The 21890-nt window shown below is 51.3% G+C and overlaps 1 protein-coding gene across 3 annotated transcripts in view; it reads left to right on the plus strand.

Annotated features, from left to right (window-relative positions):
* The first annotated feature begins 295 nt into the window (after nt 1-295).
* Nucleotides 296-21890, plus strand: part of MAGI3 (membrane associated guanylate kinase, WW and PDZ domain containing 3) — a 67737-nt gene continuing 46142 nt past the window's right edge. For all 3 annotated transcript variants that reach the window (XM_074925291.1, XM_074925292.1, XM_074925293.1), the window contains exon 1: nt 296-668. In XM_074925291.1, the coding sequence (XP_074781392.1) occupies nt 347-668 (322 nt within the window). In that variant the 5' untranslated portion in view covers nt 296-346. The remainder of the gene's footprint in view (nt 669-21890) is intronic.

A 21890-nucleotide genomic window follows, 5' to 3' on the forward strand; every position in this document is an offset into this window, starting at 1 on the left:
GCGGGGCTCCTGCCCGATCCGGGGGCCCTGCCGGCGGGGGGGGCCCTGCCGGCGGGGGGGGCCCTGGCGGGGCCGAGGCGCCCAGCACGGGCGGGACCGGCGAGGCCCGGCCCGGGCCGCCGCGCTGCCAGTCACGGCACAAGCCCCGCCCAGGGGTCGGGGGCGGGGCGGGGCCAAGCGCGGGCGCCGGGGCGCGGCGGGGGCGGGGTCCGAGGGCGCGCGCGGCGGGGCGGGGCGCGGCGGGGCGGGGCGGGGGCGGGGCGCGGCGCGCGCGGCGGGGGCGGGGCGGGGCGGCGGCAGTCGGGCGGCAGCCGCGGCCGGGCTCGGTCGGGCCCCGCGGGGCGGCATGTCCAGGACGCTGCGGAGGAAGCGGCACTGGCTGAGCAAGGTGCAGGAGTGCGTGGTGTCCTGGGGCGGCCCGGCGGGCCCCGACCCCGACCTCCTGCGCGGCGGCGCCGAGCGCGGCGAGTTCCCGTACCTGGCGGGCCGCCTGCCGCCGGGCGGCGAGGGCGCGCCGGGCCCCGCGCTGCTCTCGGGCAAGGCGCCGGCGCCGGGCGACGTGCTGCTGGAGGTGAACGGCACCCCCGTCAGCGGCCTCACGCACCGCGACACGCTGGCCGTCGTCCGGCACTTCAGGGAGCCCGTGCGCCTCAAGACCGTGCGCCCAGGTGAGCCGCCCGCCGCAGGCCGCGCCGCGCCCGCCGGACCCGCGCCCCGCCGCCGCCGAGCCGGCCGCGGGTAGGCCCCGCCGCGCCGGCGCCCTGCGGGGCGGGCGGGAGGGCCGCGGCGGGGTGCGGGAGCGCCCGCCCGGCGGCGGCGGCGGGGCCCGGGCCGCGGGTAGGCGGCGGCGGGCGGGGAGGGGGGGGCGGGTGCCGGGCTGGGAAAGTTTCCTCGGCCGCGGGCGGGCGCCTCCGCCGAGCGGGGCTGCCTCTCTCCCGCGGGGGGCCCCGGCGTCTCGCCCCGGCCCCGCGGCGGCGCTGGCGGGCGCCGCTCGCTTCCCGCGGCCCGGCGGGGGGGGCGCCGGCTCCGTCCCGCCGCCGGGGCCGGGCGGCCCGGCCCGGGGGCTGCGGCGGGGCGAGGGCCCGGGGCCGGGGGCGGCGGGGGGGGCTCTCGGTTCCGCGCCGCCGTAGTTCGCGTTTGACACCCGGCGCGGCTCGGAGCGGGCGGCGGTCGCCCGCGGGGCCGAGCGGAGCTTCCGGGCGACTCGGTGGCTCCCGGGAGGGCCCCTGCCCGGGGCCGGGGGGCGGCGGCAGCGGCGCTCCGGTATCTGGTGGTTTTCCCGGCAGGTGCGGCGGGGGCAGCGCGGCTCGCCAGGGCGCCGTCGCTCCCCGCTGCCGGTTTCTAATTTCCCAGACACCGAGAACAAGCTCTGGGTTTTCCTTTTCCATAGATCTGGGTTAATTTTGAGGACCCGTTAGTTAGTCGCGATATCAGATCACTGTGGTAAAATCGTCTTTAGCAGCATGCCGTCAGACGTCGGGGTGATGCTGCATAGTGGCACCTGCGGCCACACGGGCCGGTGATTCACGGGGTAAGGAGCTTCGGATCCGCCGCTTTCCTGGCGGGGCGATCCAGGCTGAGCCTGACGCCTTAGGAAGGAGCTTTCTTCGGGAAAACCCTGTCTCTGGACTCCCAGCTGATACCCGTATTTCCACGACTGAAGTCTCTGATATTTCTCGTGCAGCTTCCTTGTTTAACACCTGGTACTTCTGTCACAACTGCTGCCTTGCTTTTTGACTTCAGGTGATAGATAATTTAATCCACGTTTTCCTTGTTTGACTGCTGATGAAAACTCAACTTCTGTCTAGAGATTGTGCAGTCAGTCCTGATGCATATCACCTGCTAAACAAATTAAAAAACAAAACAGAAACAAACCCGCACCACACCTTAAAAGCACCTACAGAGCCCTGGCAGGCTTAGAAAGGTGTCTTTATTTCCAAAATTGGAAATCCCATCTGAATGAAGAAGACAGAAAAGAACAAAGAGCCGCAAGTTAAATGTAAAATAGGATTAAAAAAAAAATGATGAGCGAATTAGGTGAGTTAGAAAATAACAATAAATCTCTTATAAAGTGAGAAAGCTTGTGGAAGCTGAAACTATAGTTAGAAGATCAAAGGGATTTCTTGTGTTTACCATGGAGGGGAATGGGGGTGTTCCTGTCCGGGGACTTTCCATAACAGAGATGTCTCCAGCTGTCAGGCTAAAACGGGCAGGAAAGACTTGGAAGAAGGTGATGCAGCAAAGAGCAGAAAATGCCCGAGCCAGGTGATGTTCCTTTGGCGCTCCGAACAGGAGGTGCCGCAGGGCAGCGCGTTGCCTGTCCCCTCATCCCCGGTGGGGGGGGAGCGCGGGGCCGGGGGTCCAGAGACGGACAGGACTGACCCGGTTCCAGCTAAAGCCGTGGTTAGGGATGAAACCATCGGGCATGTGAATAAATACCATCTAACGGGGAGAGCGGGTTGCTTTTTAGAAGCAAGTCTGTTCGGTTTTGAAGGTTTGCCGGTTGGTTTAATTCAAGCCGGGTATCTCGGTGCAGTGGATTTTCAGGGGGGCCTCCAGCAAGGCACCGGCAGACTCCGAGGGCGGCTCTCGCCGAGCACGCGGTGTGGAGCTGCCGACAGAGCAGAATTCTCCCCTGGGTTAGTAACTGGATAAAATGCAGGAATGGTTTTCTCAGCAGAAGGAAACTGCTGCTGGAGTCTTGCAAAGACCTGTGCTGTTTAGCGTAGTTGTCCAGAGCTTGTAAACCGAATGCCAGGTTGAGTTGTAAAAAAGAACTAGCATTTTTATGCTGATTTTATATAACTGTTGGAACAAATCAAACCGAAGCAATTTTTCCTATGCTGGAACATACTGCAAGCTTATTTACCACATCAGATGATTTTTGCAGTAATTTTCAGCGTTAGCCGTCGTGTCCTTACATCCAGTATTTTGAAGCACACTGTGGTTCTTGGTTGTGTTTTCGCAGGGCTGCCGCAGCGGCGCTCGGTGGCAGCGCTCCAGTTAGGGTGCGTGTGACTAGGAAAGTTGTTGGCAGGGTGTTCTCTGCGGAGACCTGTGACTTGGCGTTTGGCTTCCGCCCCTGGGGCTGACCCCGGGAGGGTGCGAGGGGTGGTGGCGGAGCGAGGGCTCCGTGGTGCGCACGTGCCGTGTCTGGGCTCTCGGAGGCCCCTAATGGCGCGGCTCGGTTTGAAGGTCCCGTGGTTCATGTTTTTCCCCAGTCAAAGCCGCGCGCTCTCAAAGGAGCCCCGGTGCTGAGAGACGTGGAGCGTCTCTGCCCGCGGCCCTTCGCGTGCCCGGCGCCTCTTCGATCTGAGTGCTCTCGGGACAGAAGTTTGAGGGGATCCAACTTCAGGGCTCTTTACCATGGCAGCGAGGAGCTCGTTGCCTTGTCTCTGAGTTTCAGGGTGTGTATAAGGCTTTGATGCTCAAGGTCTGTCTCTGCGTTTCGGAAAGGCAACTCCGGTGTTCGGGAGCTGGCCCCGTCTCCAGGTGAGGCCTGTGCAGGTGTCCCTGTGGCCCTGAACAGCACGTCAGGGGCTGGACTGCTTTATTTCAAATAGTAGTGTAGTCCATTAAAGGCAGCGACAGCTTTAGTTGACAGCACTAAAATCTGTCTGATACTTCTAGCAAGCTCATAGAAAATTTAAAATGGAAATTTCAAGATGCTGTTTAGTCTTGTTTGATAAGACACTTGAAAGATATGAATGTTAATTTGAACGCCATCTGTTAACGGCGCATCACAAATGATGGACCATTTTGTTGATGCAGGAATTTGTCCTTCCCTGCCTTGCTCTGCCCTTCCTTGCTGAGGGGGGGGGACAAGGCTGGTGTGCCGCCGGCTGCTGCGCCCCAGACGAGGTCTGGCCCGGGCGCGTGCGGGCTGGCTGGAAAATCCGTGGGTCTGCTCTCAGTAGGGGCTGGCATGGCAAAGTCTGCCGGGGCCGGTCCCGAGCTCTCTGCCAGTGCCCCGGGGCTCAGGCCAGGATCTGGGCTGTCTAGGTAATAAAGTTAGATATCCCTTCGTTCTAGGTGATGCTTCAGATTATAACCATACCTCTGGTTTTGTGTAATTCATCATCGCTTGGTCAGACGAGCGGCACGGCAGGACACAGAAATGAGGCTTTTTGTGCAATGTGGTGTTTGTATGTCGGTGCACGCAGGCCAGCGCAGGCCGGCTCAGCGTAACGAGAGCATTTGTATTTCAGCCACACTCGGTAAGTGCTGGTTTCGAGCTAATCGCCTGCTTACATGCGTCCAAAGGACGGTTGCCGTGTGGCTCGAGGACCCTCCCTGCCCACTGGTACTCGGATTAGTACATCAGCCTTGTCACTGCCTGGCACTGCCGCCTGCTCTTTTATTTCTGTTAAGGACAAGCCAAAGCTTTTTGTTTTAGTCAAGTCCATTGTCTTTGAGTGCAAAGTTCATCCTCCCGAAGGTACCCACGAGTTGCATTCGGCATTCAGATTTAGCCAGAAGGATGCTTGTCTGTGCAGGCGGGCCTGCTTGCTAAAATACTCATCAGTCTAACTCCGCATGCCTGCCTTCTTCATGGCAGCATGGTAGCCAAAATACATCAAAACTAGGCTGCAGACTCAAAGTTACTGATTATCTGCAAGTTCCTCTTTCTGCAGCCTGAGTTGCCAGATACTACGTAGGAAGGAATGTGTTTTCCTTCCAAACTAAGGGGCTTTGATGAATACAGCTACTCTGTGGCAATTATTATGGTTTCACGGCGGCTGTAACTAGCATCTGGGAAGGAGCGGGCAGAGCCTTGTAGCTCTTCCACTTGAGAGGCGCTTCCAGGGCGCGCGGCTTTGTCCCTGGGTGTTGGTGCCATTGGGTCAAAGCTGGGCTTTAATCAGATGGTGCAGCAGGATTTAAAATGATGGAAAGTCCCCTTCAGACTGATTTTTTTTTTTTTAGTAGTGTTGGTGCTCCTGAAGCCGTTAAACCCTGTTTTCCCCTCTATTTGTTTCCTAGCTGGCTTTGACAGTCCTGGCTGGGGCCCTTCCTCCGACGGGGGCACTTGTTCCCCGTCTCCAGCCCGCAGCGCCGGCCTGCAGCGAGCTGTCAGCTCCTGCTTCGGCAGTTTTTCTCCCAGCTGGGGCTCGTGAGGGCTTCCCAGCTCCTGTTTGTGGAGCTCATGGGGTCTTTATTTTTGCAGTCCTTCGTGTGGCTTGCCCTACGCACGGCACACCCCAGTCCAGAGCTGGTGCACGGCCGCTTTGTGTGCGCTCAGCCGCAGCCTCCCGACGTGACGCCTCGAGCGCCGTCAGAGCTGTAGCTTCATTTGAATTGCGACGCGTTAGTAGAGGACGAGGTGCCTGGCAGGGGGATGTGGTACTCTGCAGCTCTCGGTACCAAGCGAACCTCTCGAGTTAGTATCTTCCCCTAAATCACGCAGTGCTCTTGGGACGTGAGGATCTTGAGGCTAGCGAGGCCTTATCTTACCAAACGCTCTCCAGATCGGGATCTTGTATGAGCTTACAAGAAGCCAGCTTACTGCTGGGTGTGTTTCCTCACGTGACCGTGGGATTGCGTGGTGATCGCTCCCTGGTGCCCCCGTTACCGACGGGAGTTAAGGGAGGTGTTCGGAGTCGGCTGGTGCACGGGGGTCCCTTCTCTGGAGCAGAATGAATGAAAGCGGTGCTGACAAATACAGTGACTCAGATCAGGATGCAGCACTTGAGACATAATACTCGAAGCTGAGTATATAAGGTTCATTTACATTTTGTCTTGTGCTTGAGGTAGGTACAAGCCTCCATGTGGGGGTAAACATTTGCATGTTTGGCAATTAAGGCAGAGAGGAGGGCACGCCGCGCTCCGAGGCTGTTTTCGCAAAATCAGATGAATTCTAAATGTGCCGTGTTAAAACAGAGATCAGAGTACACACTAGGATAATTTTGCCTCTCGGAGGAAAGGCATTACCCTAATTCTGTGTTTCGCTGGCAGCTGGCAGCAGGCCAGCGCGGTGGTTAAACAGGCTGCTGCGTTACTCCGCCAGTCTGAGGAGCTGAGGCGGGCAGCTCGGGCCCTTCAGCCCGCGGGGGGCGCTGGCCTGGAGGGCTGCCCTCCCTCCTCGGGGGTGCGGGGGGAACTGAGCTGGTTTTAAACAAAAGCAGGAAAGGTTGATTCATTCTACCACAGTTAAGAAAAGCCCAGAACACGCAGTGTTGCTACGATGAATGCGTAGGGTATCCCAGTTCCATGAAACTGGGCAGATGTGCGGTCTGGAAAAAGAAAACGGGGCAAGGACTGCTTTCTGCTGGAGGCTGCCGTGTCTCCCGGGGGTTTGTCCTGCCACGGTGCGTCCCGCCGCAGTGAGCTCGTACCTCGCGGTGCGGGTGCGGACGGCCGGGCCCCCGCCGAGGGACGGGCATTACTACATGCGTGTAACTTACAATCTCGTTTCTCATATTCGTCTTTATATAAACATATTATTGTTGGCATAGAGCATTGCCTTTCCCTTTCACATACTCCTTTGTTTAAATTTTACTGCGATGAGTACTGCGTTAAGGATTTCACCATGAACGCGCTCTAATTATTCTATTCTTTCTTGGCGTGTTCGTTTCAAATGATAACGAGGCCTCGTGTGGCTTTTGCCACCGTGCTGCTTAACGCCATGGGTTTAATTTGTGCTTTTTTATTCCCTTCAGGAGAGCCCTTCTCCTCCCCGTGCCGCGGGCTGGTGTCTCTCAGAGCAGTGCAGGTGAGGCCGGGTTTACCTGGCGCCGGTGGCAGAGCGGGTGGTGCGGGCGGTATTGGCCTCCAAACCCCCCCTCTGCACCCCCGGCCCCTGCTGCAGGGGAATGAGGTTTGCACGGGGGCCGAGCGATCGAGCACTCGCAGTCCACTTATTCCTGCAAGGAAATTTTCTCCTTCGGGTAGGCAGGCTTGATCAAAATTCTTGCATGTATGTGTGTTGCTTTTCTATTTAAAAAAAAAAGCAAAAAAAAGCCTGGGTTTACATGCCAGCATAGAACTTACTTAGAATCCTTGAAACTGTCATTTTGCCACTACTCTGCGGTGGCGAGAGGCATTCTCTTCTGTGTGAGTGAAGCTGAGAATGGAATAAACATGAACCTTTATTAGAAGCCATGATTTCAACAGCATATTTCATCTTCGTCGTTTTTCTCTAGATACTGCTCTTGGATTCTTGGCTGGCTTTAGTGAAATGCCTAGTCAGTTGCAGAAAATGGCTGGGTTTTATCACGCTCAGAAGATATAATTTCCTTAATTTTTTTAAAAAGAGTTTTCGTTTTGCTTTTATAAAACAAAGGCACTTTAAAACTAAACTGTCTTTTTAGAAAATTCCTGAAGTAAACAAGCCGTACTCGTATAACGTGCTATGCACTGTGCTCCTTTATTATTGAAATACCTGCTTCAGGGTAGTTTTCAGCAGATAATTCTTAAAGATCTTCAAATACAACAAGGATTGTGCATTCAGATTTACAGCTGAAAAATTTACTCTGGTTTTGATTGTTGCTCTGTTTTAAGGCCTCTGAATTCATTCTTGGTTCCTTTTAATTCAGGATGCTTCTTTTTAAGGAATATCTTGTCACATTCATGGGCTGTTAGTTAAATCACATCCTTTTCCCTGAATGGAAACAATTTTCCTCTTTAAAGCAGTACTATTCCTGAGAGTACTAGATTTGGCTTAAGAGCTCATATTTTTCTTTGTATTTGAGAGTAAATTCCTTATTTAGTTCTGCTGAACAGAAGGTGGAGGGGAAGATGCAGCAGGAAGATTGTGGACTTGTATTGATCTGTTACACCGTCATCGAAACCAGAGTTCTAGGTAGTTCATCTTCTTGGTTGCTAATTGGTATTTGGGTCTGTGTTAATTAATCTTTCCGGGGCCGCAGTGGGACTGGGAGCCTGCTCCCAGGTGCCCCGCCAGCAGCAGCGGAACGCGGCGGCCTGGCTTCTGAGCTAATCGGTTTTAAAGGCAAGAACAGATGGTTTTGGGGAAGGGGCGAGTGTCCTGGGAGGGGTGTTTGCCAGCGTGGGGTGGACGAGGCTGCCGAGGCACTGCCGGAGAAGAGGGGACTGTCAGCGGGGGCCGCTGGGTCGGGGTGAGCTGGCCCCCGCGGGCCGGTGAAGGCCCCGTTGGAGCCGCCCTCGGCGCCGCTCTTGGGGCGCAGGGACGGCCGGGGCGCGCTGCCGTGCCCGGGGCTGGGTTCAGGTGTAGCTTTCAATGTGAAATACAGCCATGGCAAGCCTTTGTTCAGGCTTATGTCTCTCTGCTTTTTTTTGTGCCATGCAAATGCAGCGTGGTAAAAGCAGTGATCTGCTGTGGAAATGCAATTTCATTTGCAAAGCACCGAGGTTGTCAGGCAGAACTCTGGGCGCTCTCTGACAGCCATCCTTCACAGCCTGTTTTCGTAGCTACCTTTACAAATGCTTGCTTAAAGCTACTTTGCAATATGTGTGTTTCTCAAGCCTGTAATTTTTCATGAATTGTTGGTTGCTCTCAGTTGAACGTAACGCCTTCAAATTGAAAGTCACTAGTGTGTTTACTCTCCATCCTGCCACACTCTTCACTTGCTGAATAGCAGTCTAGTTTGTGTAGCTGGGTACACTGTAAATTATTTTCCTGAGATACGGTTAAAAAGTTAATTCCGTTAAGCTCTGGATTGCCATATCTCTTCAGTTACCTGTATAAAAAATGTAAAGCTTGCATTGTAGCGCTCTCAGATCATGGTACACTTGAATATTGGTTCTCACAGTGTTCTACTTCAGTGCCTTTTCATTACTGACTTTTGGTAGCAAATACAGACAAACAGCCGGTGTCTCATGACTGTGGATTTGGATGCTATAGAAACATCTGAAGTATTCTGGTTTTTGGTGTCTCGAAGTGCGTTATTTCCTCCTGCATGATAATGAAGTGTTCTTTTCAGGAACGTGGTAAAGGCAATCCACAAGGTTAATGTGATTGTGTGAGTTATCTCTTTCTAAAGTTGTCTCCTCAAATCCACTGCGTTCGGCACTGGAGAGCGTGTGTTCCCACAGACCCAGGCTGGTGGTGCCCTGGCGCGAGAGCCTGACCCAACATCCAGCTGCAGCAGCGTGGCATCGAGCCGGGCGCGAGGCTGGGCCCAGCTGGGCGGGGGGAGGCCGGCAGCAGCCCCTTGTCCCCACAGGGCCCGCTCGGATCCGGCGGGGAGCGGGCGAGATGCAGGTCACGACCTGGTGCTGCCAACTTCTGCAAATGACGCCGGGCAGTACTTTGAGGATGACTGCTCACCTTATCTCAGAGAGACCGAAGCGGAGGAGATGCAGGGAAAGGGGTCACCAGCCTGGAAAACCTCCTGCACGGCGAGATAGAGGAAGGTGGAATTACAACACAAAGAAATAAGCACGAGGAGTGGGAATATGCAATAAGGGTACAACAGAGCAGGGTTAGGAGTTGGTTGCTCCTTCTCTCACAGCACAAGCAGGAGGCTGTAACCCACAGGAGAGAATCCCTGGCAGCAGGAAATGCGTCTGCAGGCGTGTGCCGTCCCCGGAGCGGCGCTGAACGGGGTTCAGCAACGGTCTGAACTTTGCCTCGTAACACTTCACTATTCGAGTGACTTGTAGGTGCTAATTAATAACCGAGTGGGCAGGTGCAGCTGTTTCTCATTTGGTCCCAGTACAGCTTCAGACTGACGACACGGGAACGTCTCCCTTGTGTGCTGGATGTGATTTGAAACTTTTATCTTTTTGTCGGCCGGGTGGGAGCTGTAGGAGCCTGTGGAGGCCCCGCAGCGACACCTCGGCCGGGGGGAAGCTCGTCCCCTCCAAGCGCGCCCACCCGAGACGGGACCGTGTCTGCTTTTGCCTGGGGGGGGTTATAGAAGTTTCCATCAGAGTTGCCCAGCAACCCCAAGAGCCCCGAGTGTTCCTGTGCCGCTGGATGTCACCTGGGCTTCTCGGCTGGAGCGGGGACGGGGCAATCCTCCCGCCCTGCCCTCGCCAGGCTGTAAACCCCTACTGGTGGCGGTGTTGGGGGCTGAGGAGCGGGGCCCACTGGGACAGGGGGTGAGGACAGGCCTGGGGCGCGGGCTGCGTGCCTGGGGAGGGCAGAGCGAGCGCTGGCCCCACAGACCCCGCGCCTTGGCTCCGGAGGGTGCGGTGGTCCCGGCTCGGCCCGGAGGTGCCTCCCGGCCCTTCAGGCGCGACGCTCGGCGGGAGGGGCCCGAGGGCCCCGCAGACACTGCGGCAGCCAAAGGTGACACACAGCCTGGGTGTTCCGGGGTCAGCTTAGGAAGGTTATTAACAGTAGGAAATAAAGAATTGGAAACACTTTTTAAAAGAAATCACTTAACATCATTCAGGCACCTGGAAGGTGTGAATCAGGGTGATGTTTAATCCATCTTGGCTTCCTGGCTTCAGATCTACAACATTCAGTAGCTGTCTGCAGACCAGTACAGGTTTATGTAAAAAATCCCAGAAGTTCTCAACTCAAGATACATCATAGACTAAACATCGTAGTCATTTAAAAAAAAAAAAACAAGCTCCCTTCCTCGTCCACCCCACTAAAAACCCACATGCATTTTTAGGTCTGGCCATCAGTCATTTCACTTCTTTGTACTGCAAATAGGAATAAAGATCTCATGTCTTCGAAATAAAAATGAATGGTTGGTGCGTTCCAGCGTTGTTTGCCTCCTGGTAATCAGATGCAGTTTGAGGTATATATCATCAGCCAGTTTCTCTGAGCTAGGAAGAACACCAAAGGCCATTTTGAATTTTAAAAATACGAGTCGGGAGATCTGTGCAGTCGTCTGCCAGGATTGCTCTGAAAACAACCACCCGTGTTTGGTGGTTTAGCCTGTATATCAAGCTTTGAATGTAGAGAATATAAAGAAATGTATTTAGTGCCGAGTTTCTATTGAAATGCCCCTGCTGCCTTTGCCAGAGGTTTTTTTGATAAAACATTTAGGGAGAAATTAATTTCACTTGGACTAGGATTGTTCTGCAGTTGTATTCTGAGAGCAATTTCATGTTCGCTGTTATGTTTTGGGACTCAAATCGTGTCTCTTCTGTTAAGGACTGGTTTAGCATGCAGGCGAGGATGCAGCGTGCGCTCTGGAGCCATTTTGCCAGGCCCCATCTGTTTGCCCTCTGGAAGGGTTCGGCGGCTCTCGCCTGCTCGGTGGGGATGGAGGGGCAGGGCCGTGTCCGTCCAGCCTGGGGCCGTGCCTCTGGGAGCCTGCAGAGCTGATTCCTTCCGCAGTGCTCCCTGGAGCCCTCTCCACCTTCCTGGATCCCCCTTCCCCGCAGCTCGGAGAAGGCGCAGGGCTCCCCGCGTGCCCTTCCGCAGCTCGTGGCCGGGCGGGCAGGAGCTTCGCTGGGGAAACGGCCGTCGGTGCCCCCCGGGTCCTGCCTGGTGCCGGTGGAGAGCTCTGCCGGCAGGTCCCCCGAGCGCCGGGGGGCCAGTTTTATGCTTAACTAGAGGAAATGTTTAAAAAGATATCTGCTTGCTTGTTGATGAAGGATCAGATGAGAGAAAAAATTCCATCTGAAGTAACTACTTAATTACTGTTTGGTACAGTGGTGATGTTTATCAGAAAAGCTGCTAGTGGAAATAACGTCAGGGTAGAAAGTGGTTTTCTGCTCTAGAGCAGTAACGTTCAACTTGTTCGTCTGAATTTCCCAGTGTCACCAAGTCTTGTGTGGCAAAGTTAAACCCATTCTTAACCTGTTGGCTCTCCTTAAATGTTTTATGAACACTGTGGGAGTCATTCAGGGCATCTCAGTCTTCAGTGGCTGCAAGCTGAGACCAGCTGCTGTGGGTATCTAAGGGAGTAGGGCAGCCTCTGGTGACCGACCAAAGAGGTTCTTGGAAAGAGATTTAAAATATGGCCTAAGGTATTTGATCTGCAGTTGAGCAGGTCTTAGCGTTCCTGCAGATATCTCTCTTTCTTAACTGATGAAATCAGGCAGCTGTGTGAATGCAAATAATTAAACCGGTTTTAGGTCTTGATCCTAAGAAAAAACATATCTGATTTGGTGTTAAGCATAAAGAAATTATTCTTGTAAGTAACTGAAAATAAAATTCCCACGGTGGTTAAGGCTGGTAGTAAAAGTTATAAAGAAATAGACAAAGCAACTGATAGACAACTTTGTGCTTTTGTTTTGTGCATTGTTTTTAACGAAGCCGGCTTGTGGATAATGAAGTGTTTGTGATCTTTAGGTGACTAGGTGCTTTGCTGTCTGATGTAGCGAAGAAAGCCTCCCGAACGAGTATTGCATCTCTTAAACAGTTGCTGTAGTCGTAGCCAATCTTTGGGAGAAGGCACCGAGCGTGGTGTCTGGGGCGTGCGGTTTGCGTTCCTGAGAAGAGCAGCACGTGGCAGGGCAGCAGTGTCCAGCATAGCTCTTAGTCAGGGTGGGAAAATCACCCTCCTAGAAACAAATCCAAACAAAAAGTAGAAGTGCCTGTCTTGATGTAAGTTTTCCTTTTCCCTGCCAGACTTTTTGGAAGATCACAACGAGGTATAACTGAAGTAGAAACGAGGGCCGGGTTATTCTGTTTGGCACATTTCTTCTGTTTGCACAGCTGGTGGCCTACCAGCTTTATCCTGCAGCTGAACAGAGACCGTGTGTGTGAGATGTTTCTTCTTTTCCTGACATTACTAAAAAACAAAACATAAAACCACTGACAAATAATTTGAACTCGGTGTAAGTCAACATGCTGATGAAGTATTTCCCTCCTCTGCCAAGTGACTTCTGTGAAAAAAGCTAAAGGACATAGGTGGATTTTTAAATCATTTGGACAGAGTTTCTGCTCAGATAGACAACAACAAGAACACACAAACCCCAAACGCTTAAGCCTTTCCCCCTCTTTTAAGATTTCATTGCCAGGATACGCAGCTTTGTTTTGGTTACGTGCCAAGTTCACTGTGACCTTCTTGCAGTCGACAGAAGTGGAGTGTGCTGGTTCTACTCATTACATGCAAGAGGATTAACGTCCAGTTTATTTCCTCTAAAGCCACAGAACTATCAGGAAATAACTAAGCCCTAAAGTTTTACGTTTGTAGAAATGATTTCCTCCTAATGCATGTATTTGGGGGGAATTTCAGAATCCTGTTACGTAAGAGAGAGGCAGAGCCCTGCATTAATCCTGGGGAATGATGTTTAATGGCTTGTTTCGTCCTTTATTGGTCGTAAGAATTCCTCAGAAATCAGCTGACCAGAAGTGCCAGGGAAGTATTTTTACCTCTGTTGCTGAAACTATTATCGCTCAGTGATTTCACTAATCTTCTTTGCAGTGAGATTAGATTGTAAATGCTCTGGTGCAGGGAGAACTTGTTTGTGAGAACTGCTCGGAACTGTGGGTGCCCTCGAGTGGGAGTACCGACAAGTAATGGAGTGTGGTGCTCCATCGCCGAGCAGTGTCTTGAAATACTGCCTTGGCTTTGCTTCACACAGACAGTGTTTCCTTGGAAGACAAGTTTCTGTAGTATGAACTTTAATCTATTGTGTTTCATATATACAAAAAATGTTAATGACATAACTTTGAAGACAAAATTGTTGTGGTTTTATTCCATACTGAGAGTCGGTCCCTATTGTATAATACAGTGTTGTATAAATAAATAACAATTGTTGTCCATTATTCTAGATCTCTGACATCTTTAGATGCACGTACTTTTTGTTTTAAATGGCTCATTATAGAAGCATTAATATGCCGTATTTATGAATAAGGTATTTTTAAAATGCATTCTCTGGTAGATAAGGTCTGAAATGTTGATGGCTGTATGCAGCTGGTGGTTAAACGCCACGGAATAGCCGAGGTAACAGCTGACTGGCTTATGCTCTGTGCTCTTATGAATGTTGAAAAAGACAGATAGTTATGTCCTTGACAGACCTAGGTGCTATTATTAAACCCTGTTTTGTGGCGTATTTACAGGCAGCAGGAGGACGGTTCCGCTCGGTGCGAGGCCTGAAGTATTGCTCGTGTCGTGGCACTGCGAACTGCAGCCGCTTGCCTCTGAGTGGCAGGCGTTCCGATCTGCCCTACTTACTCGTCGAAAAAAAACTAATCCTGTGGATTTTATTTCCCTCTCTGTAGGACAGCAGTAATTACTTTTCTCTGGTGAAGGTAGAGATGCTGGAAAGGTTTAATTAATGCCCATTAGGAAATGCTGCTAGTACATAAATGAATTCAGTAGGACGGGGGACTTAACGTTCGTCAAAACAGCAAATAACTGCAGTGGACTGAATGTTGTTTATGCTGTACGGCCTGTTACATCTTTTGGTTCTGCTCTGTTCTGCAAAATATTTCAGGATACGTGGGTCTTCCCTGGCCAGGGACGTCTATTCTAACCCCTGTGTGAAGCGTAAGGATTCAAAATGAGGTTTGGGTTTAGAGCATAAATCTCTAAATCTCCCACGGCTTTGTCACTGCGGAATTGAGTAACCGAAGGGGAGAAAGGTGCATTTGTCTGCTCAGCCGTAAGGTACCGCGCTGGAAATGCTTCGCTGTCACTTAGTTTTGGAAGCCGAGTAGCCTTATTAATCTGAATGTTTCATATTGATCTCCGAACCTCAGTAAATAGGTGGCAGAAGGCAGTGAGAGCGTGGCGACGGCTCGTGCCCTGCGCCGGTCCCTCCGTGGCGGGGACGGGCATGCGGGTCGAGCGGCCGCCTGTGGCTCGGCCTGACCTGGCAGCCATGGGTGTTTCCGAGGCAGGTCAGAGGGCGGGCGAGGTGCCCCCGTGCTCACAGCTCGCCCGGCGGTGGGTGCCAGTCGCGCCTTGTCGGTGTCTTGCTCAGCCCTGGCTTCCCTGCAAGGTTGTGGTTTGAACCAGGCCTTACAGACATTTGTAAACCACGGGTATTTGTATTGTTGAAACGATGTTCTTAGCACATTTTTAAAACATAAGCGTAGATAAGTGATTTGCACAGTTCTTAATTTAAAGCTGTTTTTCTGCAATTAGCTGCCATCAGGACTGTCAGTTGTCTTTTAAAGAAGCGTTGGAAGCGTTTGTGCTATTGAAACGGTTCCTTATCCCAGATTGGAACTCTCTCGAGGCCAGAGAACGCTCTTACTGTGCTGCTGTTTGCATAAATTTAATAAACTGTGGCCACGCAACAGTCTGATTTGAGCACAAATTGGTAACAAAACAATGGTGAGAGGTGTGTCTGTGGGGAACAGGAGGGTATCGGCTCCCTCTGGTCTTTGCAGGGGGAGGGATCCTGGAATGGACATGAAAACGGCTTTGTGGACGGGCTACGGTGCAAGCGGCCGCCCGAGCAGGATCCTGGGGTCTTGGTTAACCTTTTGTGTGTACACAACTCTGTGTCGTATTTCCACAGGGAAGTTCTAAAATGTTCAGAAACTACCAACTGTTCTCTGCTTTTTCTCTTAGTTAAAAGTCTACTAAAAATAGGATATTCTTCTATTCAGGCATCAAACTCTGATATGTAATGTGAAGTGTCATGCTGTAGGAATAGTAAAAGGGTTTTTACCTGAGGAAGTTCTTTCTGTGGATTGTTTTTTCTTATGCTGGGTGAAATGCAACAAAGAGAAAAAGGACTTAAATCAGTTCCTGCTCTGCTGAATCACCTTCAGGGGCATAAAATTTGTTGTTCTGAAATCCTTAGTTGTTGCCTCCAGGCAAATACATCTGATTTTTTTTTTCCTAATTGAACGATGTTGTTGAGAGGTCTGTTGCTTTTCCTCGTGTGTGTGGTTGCAGAGATGTTGGGTATTAAGGAAGTGGCAAGGAAAAACAATTATTGTCCGTGTTTTCAAAAAAACCCCAGTTCTTTGACAGAACTTTCCATCTTATCTAAGGAATTTGAAATTGGGATGCAAGAACTGGGCCCTTTCTTTGAGCTGTTTGCTGTTACCTGACAGTACAAGTTTTAAACGCAAAGCATGAGGCTTTTCTTATATTTAACAAATATGTGGGCATAAAAAATAAAATCTGTTTTTTGCAGTAACAGTGTGCGTCTGGTTCAAGTGCAGGGGATTCGAGTGATGCCTGCAGAGGTAGCTGGACCGCGGTGCTGCTGCAAACGCTGCAAAATAAATGTAGAAGCAGAGGATACTGTAAATGTTTCTCTTCAAAATGTGTTCCTCGCCTGCACGCTGGATGTGCGTTGTTGTTTTTCCGGCCGCCCCCCAGCACTCCTGCTCCCAGCAGAGCCGTGCCCGGGCACTGGGCTGGCCCAGCGGCTGCCCAGGCGCCTCGAACCCACCGGCACGGCGTCGGCTTCACCTGGGTGCTCCGACAGGGCCTTCGGGAGCCGCCTTGGGCTCTTGATAAGAATTGAAACTGGCAGATAAAGACAAGCTAATCTCTGTTTCATCGCGTTATTTATTTGAGCAGCAAAATGTCTGGTTTCTTTTCCTCGCTGTTTCTGCGTAGCTGCCAGTGGGGACTGCACGGTGAGTTTTGGAGTCTGGATGGTTTTGTAACAGTCAAGCACTAGCGACGTCATTGCTACCTGCTGCTGGCTCGGCACGACGAGTAAAATCAGGAAGGGTCTTCACTACATCCCAGTCACAGTTCTGTGACATGATCGATATTGTCAGGACAGGAACCTGCTCTCCGGTTTGCTTGATGTAATTCTTACGATTGTGGACATGGGGTGGCTTTTCATCATCTAGCTGTATGTTTTATCGTATTAGTGAGCTGATATATAACCTGTGCGTGTATTCAGATGAATAAAGGCAGCCTTCTAAAGCTCTTACCTCCGTGTTTGTGTGTGACCCGAAAGCAAGGAGAAAGGAAGCATTTTAACAAGAAGTATCTACTGTGGATAACAAACATCTGCTCTGCGAAATGCTGTGCTCTGGCGATAGTAAAGCATTTCAAAGAGATTACTGCAGAACCTATACGGTCAGACAAGGCTGACAGAAGAGGGAATGATGCAGTAAATACAGGAAAAAAACTACCGTGCTGTCAGTTTGGGTTTTCCTGTTGGGGTGTACATCTATAGCAGCCTTCTGATTGATTGTGAATTGAGAACAGAAATTAGATTTGGCTTTGCCTTCAAAGCTGTCTTTTTATTTGAAGTGCTTTCTTATGAGAATTCCATTTCTGTGTCAGTCTTGAATTTAGTGAGCTCTTTAAGCAGATATAAATGAGTCCAGCCTTTGGAGACAGCTGCATAAAGAAGATGACTGGCAAGCTTCCCGAGCCGAACGCGCCGCAATCCAGGAGCCAAGTGCTCCGAATGGCAAACTTGTGTTATCGGAACTGGATGACCCTCTCAGTCTGTGCAAACATTATTATTTTGCTTACAGCATCTACCTTGTGCCAAACTTTCAGGGACAAAAATTAAACTGAAAGCAACTGGTGAAAGTTAATAAATCACTGAATCCAATAGATAATCATCCACACAGAGCTGTAGGCGCTTGCTGGGGCACAGTTCTCTTCTGCCTGTTCTTTAGACTTTGACTCTTGCTCACTGCCCATAGGTCTGTTTGTGGCCATTTATTGTACGGGGAGAAGAGAGAGGAGGTGGCTTGGGAGCTGCCCGCTGCTGGGTGGTGTGTGCCGTTTGTACCTGGCTCAGCCGTGGCCCGGGAGGATTTCCCAAAATCGGAGTGTGAGGTTCTCCGTATGGTGGGACATGGCTTACGCAGACTCGTTTTGAAGATGGAAAACATGAAGTAAAAATTAAAATAGCAGTTATCTTGCTGTGAAGGTGCTGTCCTTGCTTTTCCTCTCTGCTTCAACTAGTTTTAGTTCACAGTATGTTTTAAAGGAGTGGAAGAAGTTTGTTCTGAAGCTAAAAATAATTGGGAATAGAGCCATTGCGTTCCCCATGCCTAATGACCTCTCCGTAGGGGAACAAATGCTAACACGTGCCGGCCAGAACTTAATCTGCTGCAGAACTGACCTGTGGCCTGTGCTTAGAAGTTCACATAGGTGGCAATGAAAGAGCGAGTTTTCTTTAATGTTCAGTAAGTCCTGGTTATGAAAACCAGATTTATTCTTCTAATGAATAGGTTATTTGCCCTTTCTTAATCTGCCGATCTCTCAAATGCAGATGTTCTGAAAACTTTATTGCAGAAGCATTTCTTAAAAGATTATTATCTTGTAAAAACTCTTTCTTTGGAAATTTTATGATTTTCTTTTAGCTTCTCTTGGAAATATTTAGCAGATTAAAAGCACAGTGGAGAGGCAGCAAATACATCTTTTCAAAGCTGCTGAGCACCGCGTGTCAGGCTCTGGTGGCTGAGGGAATTAAGCGGCTTCAGCCTTAAGATGGGCAACTGTCCCACTGCGGCCAGTGGCCAGGAGGGGCCTTGGGGCGAGCTTTGAGGAGCGGTTGCCAGAACACGCCGCAGAACGCCGTTCCCGCGGCCGGGCGCCGGTGAGGCCGCTCGTCCGTGCGGCAGCTCTGAGCGTCGGGCGCTGCGGCCGCGCTCCAGCAAAGGCCTGGCCGGGAGGGAGCGGGGATGCTCCCACCTGGCCGTGTCAGCTCGAGGCGGGCTTGGCTTCCGTAAGGGACACGGGGTCGTTGGTAACCTGAAGGTTTGTGTTTTAGTAGCTCTCGAGTACCAGCTTCTTTTTCCACCTCCAGAGTGACACACTCCGTGGAGATTGCTTTCGTACAAACTACCCATAGATCAGAAAAAGAAGAAATGCTGAGAAGCAGATGTTGCATGACCGAGTACCCAGCTGTGTACTAACAGAATGAATCTCATGGCGATTAGTTAACAATTCCTTGGCAGTCAGAGGCATATGTAAAACAGTAAGCACAGCATGGGGAAATAATAATAATTTTTTTTTTTTAAAAAACGGCATTTTCTGAACTTAAAACATTAGCAACATCAGTTCAACCATCTGTGTTGCTGAAGAGCTGACTGTGTTGTGGGTAAGTCGTACCAAGGTCAGTTGTACTGACTTAGAAGTCCTTAACCCTTTATTGGTAAAACAGAACATTTTTCTTTTCTAAGCATGGGGTGTGTCATAATTTAAATGACATGAGCCACACCACGGATATTGGAACGTGAACTGTCACTAAAGGAAAATGATCATCGGTGTTGTGGAGTTTTTACCTGCTGTGAGGTGAGGATGTTTGGCTGACAGCAGCAAAGCACAGGAACGGACATAAAAAAAGACAGGCAGCCATTTAAAGTGAACTTTTACAGTTTAAGGTTGATTCTGTTACTGGAATGGAGTTGCCATTGTTGTATCTGCGGGTGAGTGCGTGCAAAGGAGGAAGATAAAGATCGTTACGACCTTCCGGCTATATAATTTAGAGCTGCGGCTGCAGTTACACCAGTCTGCCCTCTGGAATAATGCTCCTCTGCAGTGCCTTTTTTTTGTCATTAGAGAAATAAATGAGTGTGTGTAGGCTGTCAGTGCTGTCATCCTTCCCTTTTACCCCCTTCAGTGCCCTTCCTGCCCCCGCTGTCCAACAAGACAGCACAACCGTGTTGTTCTGGCCAGTTCCTCATCACAGGCGATAACGCTTTGAAGAGTAAATTTGGGGAAAGCGTGTGAGTTGTGAACGCTGCTGTGTAGCAGGTGGGTGTAAGGGGATTTATTGGATGGCGGGCGCCCTGACACAGTGCAGAATTAATATTTGGATTCCGCAGAGGCTGCCCCGGCGTTACGGCTGGGTTTACCGTGTCTTCACGCAGACAGGCGGTGGGCAGGGACAGGGATTTCCGAGCCCCAGGCCGGAGCTGCCCGTGTGTTCAGAGGCGGCGGCCGTGCTCTGCCCAGCCCTGCGGGAGGCCCCCGGGGTGCAGATTTAAACTGAACCAGACCTGGCGCCCGGGGATGTGAGGAATCCCTGAGGGGGAAGAGTTGCTGTCGGGGGGCTGGTTGGTTGGGTTGGGTTTGGTTTTGCTCACTGGCTGTTTCTGAAAAAAAGCTTCTTCCATGGCCTGGTTCGCTCCTTGCTCACACATGCTGGGTACCATTAGGAAAGTGCAGGAACTGACATAAGGAATATAAACGTTAGATTTTGTGCGAGACGTTGGAAACGCTTGTCTGATAATGTAACAAGAAGTGTAAGACTTTTAATTTTTATAATTTTCTTCGGTTTAGTCACACGCGTGCGATCTGCGTAAGGCACACGCCTCCCCAGGGCCGGTTTCCCCGCAGGGTTCCGCAGCCTCTCCCCCCTCCCGGCGCTTGCACCGACGGTGCCGGAGCTGTTCCACAGCCGGATCCAGGACTGGGCTGTCCTGGTGCTCTTTATCTCGTTACTGGATGGCTGCGTTCAGGTTTTAGCCCAGAGCCGGATGAAGCATTCGGAGGCTTTGAGGACCGCCTGCCTCAGCACACCCGGGCCAGCGGGGTTTCTCACTCGCTGGTAGGACTGCGCTGGCCCTCGGAGGTTTCTCCCCTGGTGCCACTGTGAGTGTGTCGTGTGTCTGCACGGTGCCCTGGCTGAGAGAATGACACTATTGGTGAGGACTTGTGACAGGTAAGGAGGGTTCAAGCTCCCTGGAGTAAGTCCATGATGTTAGTGCATGTGCAAATAATAAAAACATCAGTACGTATCTGTCCTGTTAATTTTTACAAATGCTTACAAATGCTGTGCTTCTGGGTTGTTCTTGTACTCCAAGAATATACTAGGTCACCAAATAACTGAGTTTATGTTTCAAGCAAAAAATATTTCTTATATATAATCCTGGCAGTGAATTCCTCGGTGAACTTTGATCCAGAACACAGGCATTCATGCAGGCAGTAAGTTTCTGCCCAAGGAAGTAAAGTAAATTATTCATACTACGAAAAATTGAATCATTCCCTGGGAAATGCTCTTTCTTGTCAGTTGTCAGAAACGTGTACGTGGTACACAGCGTATGGAAAACAACACAATGTGATTACACTAATTACCGAAGCTTCCTCGAAGAAGCTATTGTCTGAGGAGCTGAGCTGCGCTCCCCGTCAGCTCGGTGCCTCGCTCCCGGGCGCGCTGAGCTCGAAGGCTCGGCCGTAGCCGGGGTGGCTCCTCCTGCAGCGCCGCTGTTTCAGTTCAGCGGCCGTGGGAGGAGTGACCTGGTCAGGCCACGCGCTTCGCCTCCGCCCGGGTCCGGGTCCGGTCCACGTGTGCCCCTGGAATTGCGAGGTCTGCTTCCTCCCCGCTCCCCTTCCCAGCCTCGCGCTTCCCCGCGCCGCTCCGCGTGTGCTGTGCTGCTGCTCCAGCTCGGGCCGGGGGCAGGTGGTGGAGAGGAGAAGCCCCGTACCCGGCGCCTCCCTGGTGCCAGCGTTGCCTCGTGTGCCGCGTCGGGCTCGGGCGGGCCTCGGCACGGCTCTGCCCCGTCGCCTCTTCCCTTTCCCTGCCACCTCCTCTTGAACTGAATCCGCATAGCGAATACTCGGGGATCTCAGTTCTGCAGATACTTCTTAGGGAAAAAAAACAAGTGTTGAAATGTGGACTCAAATGTACCCGGTGCAACTGAATATTTTTAATTTTTTACTGCTACTAGTGTTGCCCTAGAGAGACAATAATATCGAACTAGGTTATTATAATTGTACTTTTGGGGATAATAGGCCATTTTTGTGGGAATCTAATAGTTGAGCTTTGTTTTTAGAATGGAGTTGTCTATTTTTGTGATTTTGTGTGTGTGTGTTTAATCTGTAGGCTAGGAATTGTTCAACTCTTGGCTTTACTAAATCACTTCTAGTTCACCCACATTTTTTTCTGAGTTCTCTGGGGTCCAAACACTTTTATTTATGGAACATCTTAGAGCAGGAACAATAATGAGCAATTTTTTCTGTAAATTGGAAGCATCAGTATCTATATCCTCCTGTAAATTTAAAGCTACTGCATTGTTGTGCCTCAATGTAGTGGTTCCTGCTTTATGTTGCAGATTCTCTGCCTGCATGACCATAAAAATAAATCATGAACAATCGGTTAGGACGGGAGATGTAATCAGTTAAAGCCTAATGAAGCTTATACTTCCGAGCAGGCTCATCTGC

This window comes from Athene noctua, chromosome 23, assembly GCF_965140245.1.
Source record: "Athene noctua chromosome 23, bAthNoc1.hap1.1, whole genome shotgun sequence".
In the NCBI taxonomy this organism is placed as follows: Eukaryota; Metazoa; Chordata; class Aves; order Strigiformes; family Strigidae; genus Athene; species Athene noctua.